Source organism: Phaethon lepturus, unplaced genomic scaffold, assembly GCF_000687285.1.
Source record: "Phaethon lepturus isolate BGI_N335 unplaced genomic scaffold, ASM68728v1 scaffold3099, whole genome shotgun sequence".
Lineage (NCBI taxonomy): Eukaryota > Metazoa > Chordata > Aves > Phaethontiformes > Phaethontidae > Phaethon > Phaethon lepturus.
In genome coordinates, this window is record NW_010565316.1 from 43266 (window position 1) to 56765 (window position 13500).

The 13500-nt window shown below is 36.1% G+C and overlaps 1 protein-coding gene across 1 annotated transcript; it reads right to left on the reverse strand.

Moving 5' to 3' along the window:
* Positions 1-1212: 1212 nt before the first annotated feature.
* On the reverse strand, positions 1213-12684 carry ANGPTL2 (angiopoietin-like 2). Its single transcript, XM_010295129.1, has 4 exons — positions 11828-12684; positions 2983-3176; positions 2474-2744; positions 1213-1967 (listed from the first exon to the last, which is right to left on the reverse strand). Exons 1-4 carry the CDS (start codon positions 12633-12635, stop codon positions 1768-1770), a joined length of 1473 nt encoding a protein of 490 aa, XP_010293431.1. The 5' UTR covers positions 12636-12684; the 3' UTR covers positions 1213-1767.
* Between the last annotated feature and the right edge of the window lie 816 nt (positions 12685-13500).

Here is a 13500-nt window from a genome sequence, read left to right on the forward strand (position 1 = left end):
ATGTAAAAATTGTTTTCCAGAGTCTGGTAGATAAACCAGTGGAAGATAAAGCTTGAATACTGTTCAAAAATTTTGTGGCTTTCATATGACCTACAAAAAGTTCTTCCTCCTTGGGATGTGTGGAAATTTAGCATTTTTCTCAGCTGAAAATTGCTTTGCTTTTGATGTTGCAATATTTAGACACTTCACACATGTTAATAGTAGTTGCGTATCAGAGTTGATTTGAGTCATGAGGCAGAGTGGGTGAAATGAAGTAATTATCTGTTCTTTGCTATGAGTAATCTGAACTAAAACCGTATGAAATCTGAACATGTCAAAATAACGTTGCTTTATTAAAGGATTACAGTATTACGAGAGTAATCTAATATATTAAAAACCCTACTTTCAGTTATATACAACACATGCTACGTGACACGTCAGTTTAATGCACATCATATTGTAAAGAAGTGATGAGGTAATAAAGGGAAAAGTGTGCGAGCACACGCACGCAAACGCACAGTAAATATCTTACAGGCTTACTGAAAAATATATTGAAATTCTAGAGGCTTCTGCTCTCCCTCTTCTACGCATTCTTTAACTTATACTTTTCGTAGTAGTTGCTGTTTTGAAGTGGGTGTTATAACAATCTGTTCTAGAAACCTACCTCAGAAGAATATTAGAATTATCCCAGTCAGTATTTCATAGTTGTGACTGACCTCTAAACATAGATGAGTAAATCTATTTAATAATTTTACAGTAATATGGTATAATTGTGAAATATGGTAAATATAACTTCTCTTGGCTACAGGTAACTTCTTTATATAATTTTCATCTACTGGATAAGGATATTAAATAGCTTATATAGTGGTATCCATCATTTGCCTGCAAAGTTGGATAGTCCCTTTAATTTTTATCCAGCCATTTCTGATATGGAGGCTACACAGCATGTTACGACTGGAGTCAGGTACAAAATACTGTGACAATTGTTGTGTAGTATAACATGTTGGCTATACAGCACATTATATCTGTGGTAAATCTGGATTAATTTCCATATGCAGGTAGCTACTTAATTTTGGTAAGAAAAATCATTAGTGTTTCTAATCTAAATTATTTGAATCAAATGTGAATTCTGATTTATAGGAGCAGATTATTAAAATGCTCAAAGTGAAGAGGAAAGACTGGATTTATCACGACAATAATGGTTTGAGTATCTGCTCTCAAAATCAAATTACATAGTACTAACTTTATTCATTGCAGTTAACAAAGATTAAATTAGAATAATCACACTAATGTACATATACCAGCTACACAGTTCAAAGGATATGCTTTCCTGTGTCAAATGATTGATCATAATAATAATAATAATAAAAACCTCTTGCTGTACAGTTTGTAGTATTTCCTGTATTTGATAATATTTATACATAATGTAACATAAAAAATATTTAAATGTTGTGGCAGTGTTTTTGCCATCCAAATTTAATTTACAGGGAATAAAACCCAGAAGTTTATCTACAGTCCATCTAAACTGCCAGTTGTAAAAGGCTTAATATAACTACTTCTAGTACTAAGAGGTGTTCTGAATGTTATGTCATTTCAGTTCCTTTTTTCCTTCAGCTCTTTTTTTTCATGGAATGATTCTTGGAAATATAATATACAAGCCCTCACATCTTAGCAATAAATGTACAATATGTTACATTCCTCATTTCTGAAAAGATAATTTCATATAACGATATTATAGTTTTACATGTTTTTTTCAGAACAAGAAAACAAACCAAGAGAAGAATTGTTTCAGTGGAATGTGTTGGGGTTAGGTCTTATCATCATAACAACTTTCTTTAGTGAATATGATCCTCCCCGGAATTCAGCCCAGTAAACACCATCCTGGTACCGACTGCGGTAGTGTCCTCCACGGTACCAAACTCCATTGAGATTTGAATGAGCACATGCATTGTACCACCATCCTCCTTTCTGGTAGTGAGCACAATTACCTGTAAGAGAAAATTCCTATTCAGTCTTAGGAGCAAATGAAGAATCTTACAGCAAGCAAGCCAAGTACAAAACTTTTTTTTTTTTAAACTACGTGTTTAACATGTAGATACCATGTGGTACAAGGTGAATTTAGGCTTTTTCAGGAGCCAGCTCTGTAGTTAGGTTCTTAGATAGGCTCATTTAGTGTTACTCTCCCTTGCTGGATTATTTGTTAGCATATTTTACAGACCTTTGTTTAGTATAAATGATAAATATTTCAATGAGAATTTTTGTTTCAGTGTTAGTATGTATAAGGGTTGACACATCAGTTTTTGCTTCATAAATTACTAATTGACAAATCTGAAAATGCTTTGTTTTGTTTGGGGTTTTTTTTGGTGTGTATCACCATAAGTACTTTTCTTTTTTTTAAAAAAAAAGGGAGGAATAAAAGCCAGGGCGGGGTGGGGGGGGGCGGGAACGACACGGATGGGGCTGTGAAGCAAGGCAACTGAAAGGGACTTTGTACCTGTGTATACATCATGGTCCCGATCCAGTGTGGTGAACTGTTTACCATTGTGCCAAGTGAAAGAATCTCCTGCATTGCCATTGTAGCGTCCTAATCTCAACTTGTAATATTCGCTTTCTGGCTCCAGTCTGAAGCTAGCATACTCAGCAAATACTTTTCGACCTGACCAGTCTTCCATTGTTATGAGCAGTTTGTAGTTGCCTTGATTTGTTAACCAATAAATATTTTCTAATCCGAGCCAATATTCTCCATCTATGTTACCAAATCCTTGCTGTAAAGGAAGCAGGAGAAGCATGTTAATATTGTGCATCTGTTTTAGTGGTAAATCTGAGTGTATTCTTAAGTAGAAAACCACAGTAACTTATTTTATAGAGACTGCCTTCTGGAAGGGTAACACAGAAGTTCCTTTTCAAGTAAGCTCTTGGCCAGACTCTAAAATCACCCTTTAAATTAACTTTACAAATGATTTTTAGAGCATAGAAAACATTAAACTGCTCACTTGTCCTAACCTTGTATGTCTCCCAGTTCCTGAAAAAGTTGACAGACCCATCCAGCCGTCTCTGAATGACTGTCCAGCCACCAGGGTCATGCCGTTGATCACACCAGACCTGCATAAGCCGATTTGTGTTTTCTGGTTTTACAAGATAGATGGAGCTTGTATCATGGCCATCTTCTAATGCTTGTAGACAGTCTCTCCAGGGCCCTGTGTCAAAACAGAAGGACTCTGCATCAAAATGCAGTTGAGCATATTTTTAATGCAGAGCGGTATTTGAATTGGTAGCTTTTAACAGTAGATTTGTTTCTGCTCAGTAGTGCATTTGTCTTTCCTCTTATTGAATGTACAGTGTCTACTAAGTGTTTTCAAGCAGGATTTGTTTGTTGTAACTTTATTTCTGGAATATTTTGCAATGAATACTGACAAAGGTAAATTTTAAAATAAATTTATTTAAGGCAACTGCACTTATTGATTATATCTTCAAAGAAACAAAACATGAATGACTCAATAGATATATTGGTATTAATATATTTCCTTTAGAAAACAAAATGGTAAGTTTGACTTTCTGTCTGTCTCTGAGAAATTCATCTTAGATCCTAAAAAATGTAATTGGCACAGACATTAACAATGGAACTGGCAATATAAATTAAGAAATCTATGTGTTACTGTTGTCACCCTAACAAATGATAAGACAAAATAGAAATTGAGATTTGTAACATGGAGTGCCCACTCCATGGGTGGGTGAGTGAAATTGTAGATAAATGCGAAGACTTTTAAAATGGTTTGCATTCACAGAAATTAAAAATAATTACAGCTCTCCTATTTTCAGAAAGAGAATGCATTTTTTTTTCTTTGAGTTTAGCAGAGTCCATAAAGAGCTTACTCTTTTTGAAAGTATCTTACATTCATGATTTTTGAAGAAATTTTTCTCCAGTGGGAAGATAGATAGATTCCATTTTAATGAGGCTGATAAACTTAGATATAAATTATTAGGAGTCTGTGATGATATCTGCAGATAAGACTCCCCCAGCTGCTTTGCTGCTAATCCTCATGTTGCCGAAGTGGAGTGAAGCCAACAAGAATGCTCAGGATTAGAGACCTTTGACTGATTTCCCTCCTGCCCCACCCCAAAGAGGAAGGCTTGTCATATCTTCTCGTGAGGAGTTTTATTGAAGCATATGTTGCTATCAAGAGTACTTTCTCTTTTAAATTGTTTCAGTTCATCTACCCTTTTTCATAATTCTCTGTCCAACACTGGTAATTGGTAGAGCTACCCTTGTACCCAGTAAATGAGTTAGCAATAAATTAGGTTTATAGAACCAACCTCAGCGTTTTGAGGGGTTGGCATTGTTTTGGTCTTTTTTAACTAGTTAACCAAAAGTGATTGTACCAGGAGGCAATCTTAGTTTTTGGCCTACACTGTGGTGTTCTTGTTTCCTTAGTCATAATCACAGACTGTACCTAGAGTGCTGCCTATAAGCCCTTTCTCTGTTTATTTATGTGAGGCTCTTTGACTCTGTAGCAGCTTAATTTCAGTGCTTTCTGTAAATACATATGGACTGTATATCAACCAGAACTCTATCTGCATAGGCACTGAGCCCTTCACAGATCTCTAAGGGTGATACAAAATTGATATTACAAAGGCCAACTTGATTCTTATTCAAGGTGATTAGATGATAATATGTGATTCAGATTTATTTACTGCTTGTTCTACTGTTCTTAGCGCATTTCCATCAATTAGTGGAATTTTTTTTTCCCAATGTCACATTTGCCACCTTCCATTCCTTACATACTAAAGCAATTTTTGGTGAGAGATTACACAGTAGTTAACTGTTTCGTATTCAGTTTCCTTTAGAACTCTTGGGGAATGTGCTTTACTCTTTGCAGTTTGTTAGTATTCACTTCTTTCATTGGCTTTATAACCTCTTCTACCGACATTTCAGTTTGAGATAAATCCTGCAGAGTATCCTCCTTGCCACTAACTTAGTTAACACAAGAACCTCAAAGTGTCCCCTCAGTGAATACTCATGTCAAAATTAATTTAGATTTTCTGTTGCCTTAATTTTTCCAAGTACATATTTTTATCTTTCCCGATAAACTTTTTAGTCAGGCTTCCTGTTCCTGATGTGTTTGAAATCACATTTATTATGCCTTTTTTTCCTTTTGCAAGTCGTTCTTAACATTTTAATGTGTATTTAAACCTGGCAGAAAGTATGTTCTTTTCTTATTTCCTCATTTGGACATGACCTTAGTGCTTTGAATGATGTCATCTGTCTTACAATACTGCTCTTTTACCAAGCTGCTTAACCATGACAAGATTTCCTGGTCCTCTCAAAGTCTTTTTTTTTTTTTTTTTGATGGATGGTTCTGAATTTCCAATAGGGTGTCTTTAGATAGTCTCTACAGTGCTTGAAAACATTCTACCTTTTCAGTTAACACTGAAACACTTCTAGTTTGTATGTTGGTGTTAGAATATTCTGTTCTTTTGTGTCATTTGTGTCTCCAAGTTTCTGGTAAACTGTTACATCAACTCTTGCTAAAACTCCAACTTTCTAGTTCTTCTATCTTTTTTCATGTTTCGTTTGGTTTTTTTTTTTAAGTGGTAGTAATTGTTTAGAAGCATATATATATGTGTTTGGCTTGGCCTCGCATATATATATAGGCCTAATGTTTCTGTGCCCTGTTTAAACAATCTGTTTTTCAGATTATATTTCAGCATTTCTTACTTGAATTTTGTCCACTGCTCCTATCTAAAGATTTTACTTGATGGTACAAAAACTGCATTGCTTCACCTAAAGGATGTGTCAGTTTGAACAATCTGATTCATTAAACCATAATTATCAGTATGAATATATGTTGTCTGTCATGTTATTATGTATGTTTATTTTTGTATACAACTAAAGCCTTTTTTGAAAAAGTGTGTGACCACATAAAATTAGCATATACTATGTTAATATTGCATTAACCTTAGCATTACTGTTTGCTGTTTATTATTTAACTATTCAACTGTGTTTTTTATAATGCAGCATGGGGTTAAAATATTTACCAGCAAGTTTTATCTGGTAGAGTATAAAAAACTGGTTTGTGTGCATGTTTTTCTAGGAATAATGTCTTCTATAGCAATTGCACAAGAAAACCTACATTTCATAAATGGTATAACTAGCTACTAAATGTTTTGTTCCTAGAAAAATATTTGTTGATTTGTTGGATAAGGATGATGAATCATATTAATTCAGTTTTCATGTTCAGCTTTCATTTGTCTTGAGTCTAGTCATCTTCCAACGTTGCACTGGCAAATTTATACAAAGCAGAATATTTTGATAAGGTATTCATGTAAGTCTGTTTTGTACAGAAGATGTAGCAGTGTTTTACCTAATAGTGTTTGTCCTGTTGTGTGCAGAATTCTATGCTCTAATAAATTGTTGTTTCTGATCTGCTTGAATTATTGACCCTGTGGACTAAACTTTTTGATGTTATAAACTAAATCCCATTGTAGATAAACCACATCTGCTTTTTCCATTGGCATATTAAAGCTTGTAGTTGTTAAGCATTAATGTATGCAAAGTTGTTGGAGTTTGGTGTGTCATGGCCCGACATCCCACCCCATCCCTTACCCTTTCTTGGGTAATAACTCCAAGAAAGGAGGAGTTGTTAGTGTCACAGATAAACCATTTCATCCTGAAGTCTTTTATTAGGCTTTTAGCTCTTTCAAGCAAGTCTAAGGAGCAATGCTCCTAAATAGGACTGTAGAAATTTTACTTGGAATTCATATTTTGCTTAGTAAAGTGGAGTAAAATACAATTATAGTTATTTTGAACAGCAATTGTGTACACTTTCTCAATAGCATATGTGCCGCTGTTGGGAGAAAAGATCTGTTCTTTTACTAGATCCGTCCTGTAATTAGTGTTTTTGTAATAATAAGGTGTAAATCTTCCTTCTGAAGCATTAGCATGCTTCACCAACAAGGGTCATCTTATCTTCCCTTGAAAAAGTGAGAGCATCCTGTCTTTCGGATAGGTAGTTTTGATAAAATCACCTCTAGGGAGTCAAGCAGACCTTTGAGGAGTAGTACCTTTGTAATCTGAACAATGCCTGTTCACTGGCACAAACACATCAAAAATACTTTTGTAGTACTGGATGTATAGGATGGAGGCACAGCTCTGTAATGAAGAGACCACACATTTATGTCGCATAAAGAGCAGAATAGGTTTTGATAACTGATTGAGAGAGGTGTATTGTATTGCTTTGGACTTGCACCCATCTGTGCCAAGTTGAAGATTGCAAAATAAGTTTTTAAAATTGTGTCTGTAATTTTGCTAACCCAAACCACATGATTACTCTTCCCAACCCTGTTTCTTTGTCTTGTATCTCCTTAATTTCTGTCTTCCACAGCCATTAATTCCGTTTGGATTCTTAAAAAACTTTTCTAACCATATTTTATTTCTTGACATTAACCTCAACAATTAAGTTGTACTAAAAATACTGTCTCAATTTTTTTTTTTAACATGTAATTAAAAAAAAAGGGAAGGGAAAGGGTCTGGGATTATGATAGAATAATAGAATCTTTGGGTTGGAAGAGACCTTTGAAGGCCATCTAGTCCAACCCCCCTGCACTGAGCAGTGACATCTTCAACTCGATCAAGTTGCTCAGAGCCCCGTCCAACCTGACCTGGGATGTTTCCAGGGATGGGGCATCGACCACCTCTCTGGGCAACCTGTTCCAGTGTTTCACTACCCTCATTGTGAAAAATTTCTTCCTTATATCTAGTCTAAATCTACCCTCTTTTAGTTTAAAACTATTATCCCTTGACCTTTCACAGGTCCTGCTAAAAAGTCTGTCCCCGTCTTTCTTACAGGCTCCCTTTAAGTCCTGGCCGGCTGCAATAAGGTCTCCCCAGAGCCTTCTCTGCTCCAGGCTGAACCCCCCCAGCTCTCCCAGCCTGTCCTCACAGCAGAGCTGTTCCATCCCTCTGATTGTTTTTGTGGCCTCCTCTGGCCCCACTCCAACAGGTCCATGTAATCGCTCTTATGAATTAGAGATTCACCTAATTTTGCTTTGCACTGGTATTTTCACACTGCATTATGTTTTACAGAAACGAGACGTCATTATTTCACAAGCTCTTACATTTGATGAGATTCAGTAATCGTACATAGTGCTTCATGGGGAACTGGAAGTTTGGCTCCAAGTCGCTTTTAATTAATTTAAAATCATTAACGCAAATAAAAGGGAAATATAAGATTTGTTTTTAAAAAGTGAAGTAACTTAGGTCTCACTTTCTACACAGATTATGTGCATAATTAACTTAAATGTTTTTTGGTTTTTTGACACTTGTTGCCTACCTCTGACAGTGATTTACCATCTTCCAAATATCTGCTTGGAGAAGAATACAGCAGATAAAAAATATATAGCAAGTTTTTGGAATTTGTTAAGGATAGGTTTTTCATAGATACCTAAAATGGAGAAAGCCAAAAACCACAGGATATATTGTGTTTGAACCTAGTAAGTATGGAAGAACTGACTGAAAATGTGAAATGGAAAGCAGTGGAGGCGATCTTGATCGTGAAATAATGGAGGCCACAATTCTTAAGAAAAGAAAGTGGAAAGCAAAATAAAGACAATGAACTTCAATATAATGGACTTCAGCAAATTCAGAGAGCATGCAAAGAAATGCTTTAGACAATTAGTCCAAGCAAAGAGTTTAGAAGTTAAGGAGTCTCTGAGGACGCTGCAATGGATTTTGCTGTTGTAGAAGATGGATAGGGAAAATGATAAGAAACTGACCTGGCTAAATCATGACCTTTCCTGTAGCTTTAAAACATGAAGAAAGCTCATACAAAGTAGATGCTAGCTCAAAGTATTAGGCATGGCTGGTTGTTTCTGGGGTGTGTTTGTTTTTATCAAAACAGTAACCACCACCACCCCTCCAACCCAACAGCGTGGACAAAATGTACAAAATCAAATAAAGCTACTGACAGTAGTAAGAATCTCTAGGTCTCAGTAAGTGTAGGATCAAGGGAAAATATTGATCTGCTACTTTGTGAGGAAGGAGAGCTGTTGACAGATTAAACTGACAAGGCATTTAATATTTTTTCTTCCATTTTGCTTCAGTTTTCATTGCACAGGATCAGATGGTTAGTACAGCCAGGAGCTTTGGCAAAGGTTGAGAACTGAAGGATTGGATAAAATATAGGTGATTTTTTTTTTTTTTTTCCTAGTGTCTGGGCAGTTTTGGTGGGTTTTGTTTGTTTTGTGGGGTGTTGGTTGTGGGTATGGGGGGTGGGGGTGTATTTTTGTGGGTTTTTCCTAGTTCATTCCAGACACATTGCTGAAGCATGATTTATGGCATTGATTGTGGGGAGGGATTTAGTTTGAGATGTGCTTTGTGAGTGGAGAACATTTTGGAGGATGAGGAAAAGGTATTAAGTGTTCCTTGCCCAAAAAGAAAGGTGGGGAGAGGGGAGGAGGATACCCTGGAAAGGAAAGGTTAAATAGCTTAACTTCAGTTGCCAGAAACTTGCTTGAACAAATCAAACTGCTGCAAACAAGAAAATAAGGAGAGGAATTAATATTATAATGGATTTGTGCAGAAGAAATATGAAACTTCTTTTTCTGGTAAGTTATGTAGATAAGAGAGAAGTAGCAGATGTCAAATCTGATCTTAGAATCATGGACTTTGGAAGGGACCTTTGGAGATCAAAATGAAAAATAGCTGTATAAGCATTATTTCCTCAGGTGAGGATCTAGGGCTTCTACAGGGTTGCAAGTTGGTCATGAGTCAATGTTTTTCTTTGCAAAAAAAGAAAACGTATGAGGATAGATCAACAAAAGTACTATGCACATGAAGTAACTTTTCTATTCTACTGTGTGATCGTAAAGCCTTAGCTCCAGTTTGGGTACTTGCAAGCACAAGGAGGATGTTGACCAATTACTGAGTTTTCAGAAGAGTGTAACAGGAAGGGGAAAGGTCTTAAAGGAATGCTTGAAAGATATTTCACTTACAGAAAGATAGGGAAATACCGTATGAAGCTTGAACCAATTTTGAGTTCAAAGTCAAAATGTAATTATTAAAGAGGTCGCCCTGTAGTTAGTGTATTGCTTTAAAGAAATTGTAATAGACCTGATTTTCTCCTGATTTTTTTTTTTTTTTTTTTTTTTTAACCTAGAACATTAGAGTCATGGTATTTTTGACTGAGGTTCTCCATGCCACAATGCAAGCTTTGGTGAGTTCATCTCTGGCAATACTGTGAAGTAACTGCTTTGTAGCAAAGTGTTAGAGATGGAGACTGTGTTTTAGAGAAACATCTCTTAAGTTTCTTTCATTGTGGATATTTCCATGGAGAAAGAAGTTGTGGGGTTTTTTGGTTTTGTTTTTTTAAAATGTGGCAGTTGCATTATTTGATAATTCTAAAGAGTTTGACGATGTCATTTGGAATATGTTGCAAATAGCCTTGAAATGCTATTGCACTTGAGTGCAGGTCATGTGCCTTACTGTGTTTAATCTTCATTTCAGATGTCTCTGGGTCCCCTGTCTTTTTTTCTGAAGCAAGTACACGTTGCCCACACACTGAAGGACAGATTTCTCTTGTATGGGACTCATAATACTTGAACTATTTTTTGAACTATGTGGGACCATAGGTGAAACTGGATTCTTTACCTGTTATTTCTTTATCATGTAGATCAATTGATCTCTAATGCAATTTCAGATGCCTCTAATCTTGCTTATGGCAGAACTCCTAAGACTCTTAATGAGGGCTGTGTAATATCCGCTATTATTCCACCACTTGCTTCCCTTTGCTCCTGTCTTAGAGCACAAGTGCCCTGTGTGAGGTACAGAGCAGATACATAATTCATTTTTAAGTTGCACAGCACAAAAATTACCATATGCTAGATCACCAAACTTGTAATAACTTCATAAATGTTTACACAAAAAGTGTCAAACCCCATCAGATGTCCTGGAGACCTCAGCACAGGGAAGACATAAACCTGTTGGAGAGGGTCCATAGGAGGCCACAAAAACAATCAGAGGGATGGAACACTTCTTCTATGAGGAGTGGTTGAGAGAGTTGGGGTTGTTCAGCCTGGAGAAGAGAAAGCTCCGGGGAGACCTTATTGCAGCCTTCCAGTGCTTGAAAGGGGCTTATAAGAAAGACGGGGACAGACATTTTAGCAGGGCCTGTTGCGATAGGACAAGGGGTAATGGTTTTAAACTGAAAGAGGATAGACTTAGACTAGGTATAAGGAAGAATTTTTTTATGGTGAGGGTGGTGAAACACTGGAACAGGTTGCCCAGAGAGGTGGTCGACACCTCATCCCTGGAAACACTCCAGATCAGGTTCGATGAGGCTCTGTGCAACCTGATCGAGTTGAAGATGTCCCTGCTCACTGCATGGGGGTTGGACTAGATGACCTTTGAAGGTCCTTTCCAACCCAAAGATTCTATGAATTCTAGCAGTTTGGTCTTGGGCACAGGTAAATAAATTTTAGATGATTGACTGTTGATTAGTAAGATTTTTCTGCAGCTCCTTTATCTCATAGATCTCCTATAAACGGTGGGTTTGTCTTGGCAAAGTAACATGAGAAAAATCTGTGGGGCTAGTGTGTCTGAATCTGCTAGACATTCAGAATTTTTTTTTTTTGCTTTCTTTCTGTGCTTGTACTACAACACGTATATTAAAAATACACAAGATAGATACACAGACAACGTCAGATCTAAGAAATTTCAATTAGTTCAAAATAATTAATTTGGATTTATTTTGCTGAATAAATAATTCTGTCTGCATATTCGATACTACAATTAAAACATTGCCCGCTGCATATTAGTATAAACTAATGTAGACATATCAATAATACTACTTACCAGATGGTTTATCAGTTGAAGTCGGAATACTAGTAACTGCAGGCATGGTTGGTAAGGTAGGTGGCAGAATCTTTAAGTTCTGATCACTCTGAATCTCATTAGTAGATATCTGGTTAATAATGCGATTGTAAGTAGGAGGCTGGTACACTTTATTTGGTGGCTGTGGAGTTTGTGGCAGTGGCTTTATAGATGGCATTCTTTGACAGTGTTCTTCCAGTTGGGCAATTATTATTGACTGATTATTGGCAATTGACATCAAATGTTGGTACTTGTGCTCTAAGTCTTTGTATTTGTTTGCAAGCTGCAACATATCTGCAGTTTGGTTCAAAATCTTATTCTCAAGTTGAGAAAGTTCTAAGGCATTGTCACGTTTTCGGATAATTTCATGTAGTAACTGCATATAGAGTTGTGTGACACGAGAATTCATATTTCTGCTCTCTTTTCTTAAGAGTTTAACCTCATTAACAATCCCACCGTCCACCTCTACCAGTTGCTGGAGAGTTTCTATTTGTCTCTTTTGTTTAAGTAGTTCACTGTTAAGTAACTGTAATTCTTGTTTATTTACCCTGTTTTCAAGTAGAACTTCAGGTTCCTTAGAATTAACACAAATGGCACCTGTCACTCTCTGTTGAGGTACAATAAAAGTGTAAGTGCATCTGTCCTGTGTGTCACTGGAACGCTTATATCTGTTCATATAAATGAATTCTTGTTCTGTATCCTCATCATTGCCTTCAAATTCCTGTGCTTTGCTTGCAGTAGCTCCCACAACAGCTGTTAGCATTAAACAGATGAATGTTGTTGTCATCATGATACTCTAGTGCTGGTCAAATATTCTTCCGCAAAGAACTTTTAAAAATCTGTTTTAAAATAAATTTAACAGTAAGTAACAAATAGGAAATCAATGCAAATTTAAAACCGATAATCTGTTCTAAAACTTACAAAATATTACATAGTAACTAGTATGTCTATGTACAAATGAGCTATTTTTCTTGTCTGGTGTGAACTTACATTGGCTAAAGGGGACATCGTGGGGAATAGTTGTATCGTTCTATGGCCAGAACTGTAGTTGCTAGTTTTATCTAAAGCCTGTCAGGAACCACAAGAAACTAAGTAATAAATACTAGGATTTGAAGAGTCCTTTCTCCCAGGCAAGTACTACAAAAGCTTCCAAGATTGGTGTTTTCATTTAAATATTAATCACGTTTTCATTTCTTACGGTTAGACATAGAACTTTTAAATGTAAACAGAATGTAAGTTAATATGTGCTGCTACAAGTTCTAAAAATATCAAACAGCTCATTTGCAGTATTTTATAACTGCATGTGTATTGCAGGAGATATAGCTTAGATGAAATGTAACAATTTTAATTTAGTCTTTAAGAATTATAAATTAAAAACTCTAGTTCCCAATATGATAGGCAGTAAAACCTGTTGTTCTTCCAGACTAATAAAGTTTACAACTAAAATATTTATTGTGATTCTCACTGGAGACATTGTCTTTTACACTCAGCCTTGTCATTCCACTGCATAGTCTCTTCTTGGAAGGGGTAAAACACATGCATATGTGCATGGTGGACAAAGATGACCCCCAACTATTAAAATTGGCTACTAGTGTTTATTGACATACTGCAGCAGTACCCTTTTGGTGAAATTACACTAAATTAGTTCTCAGAGC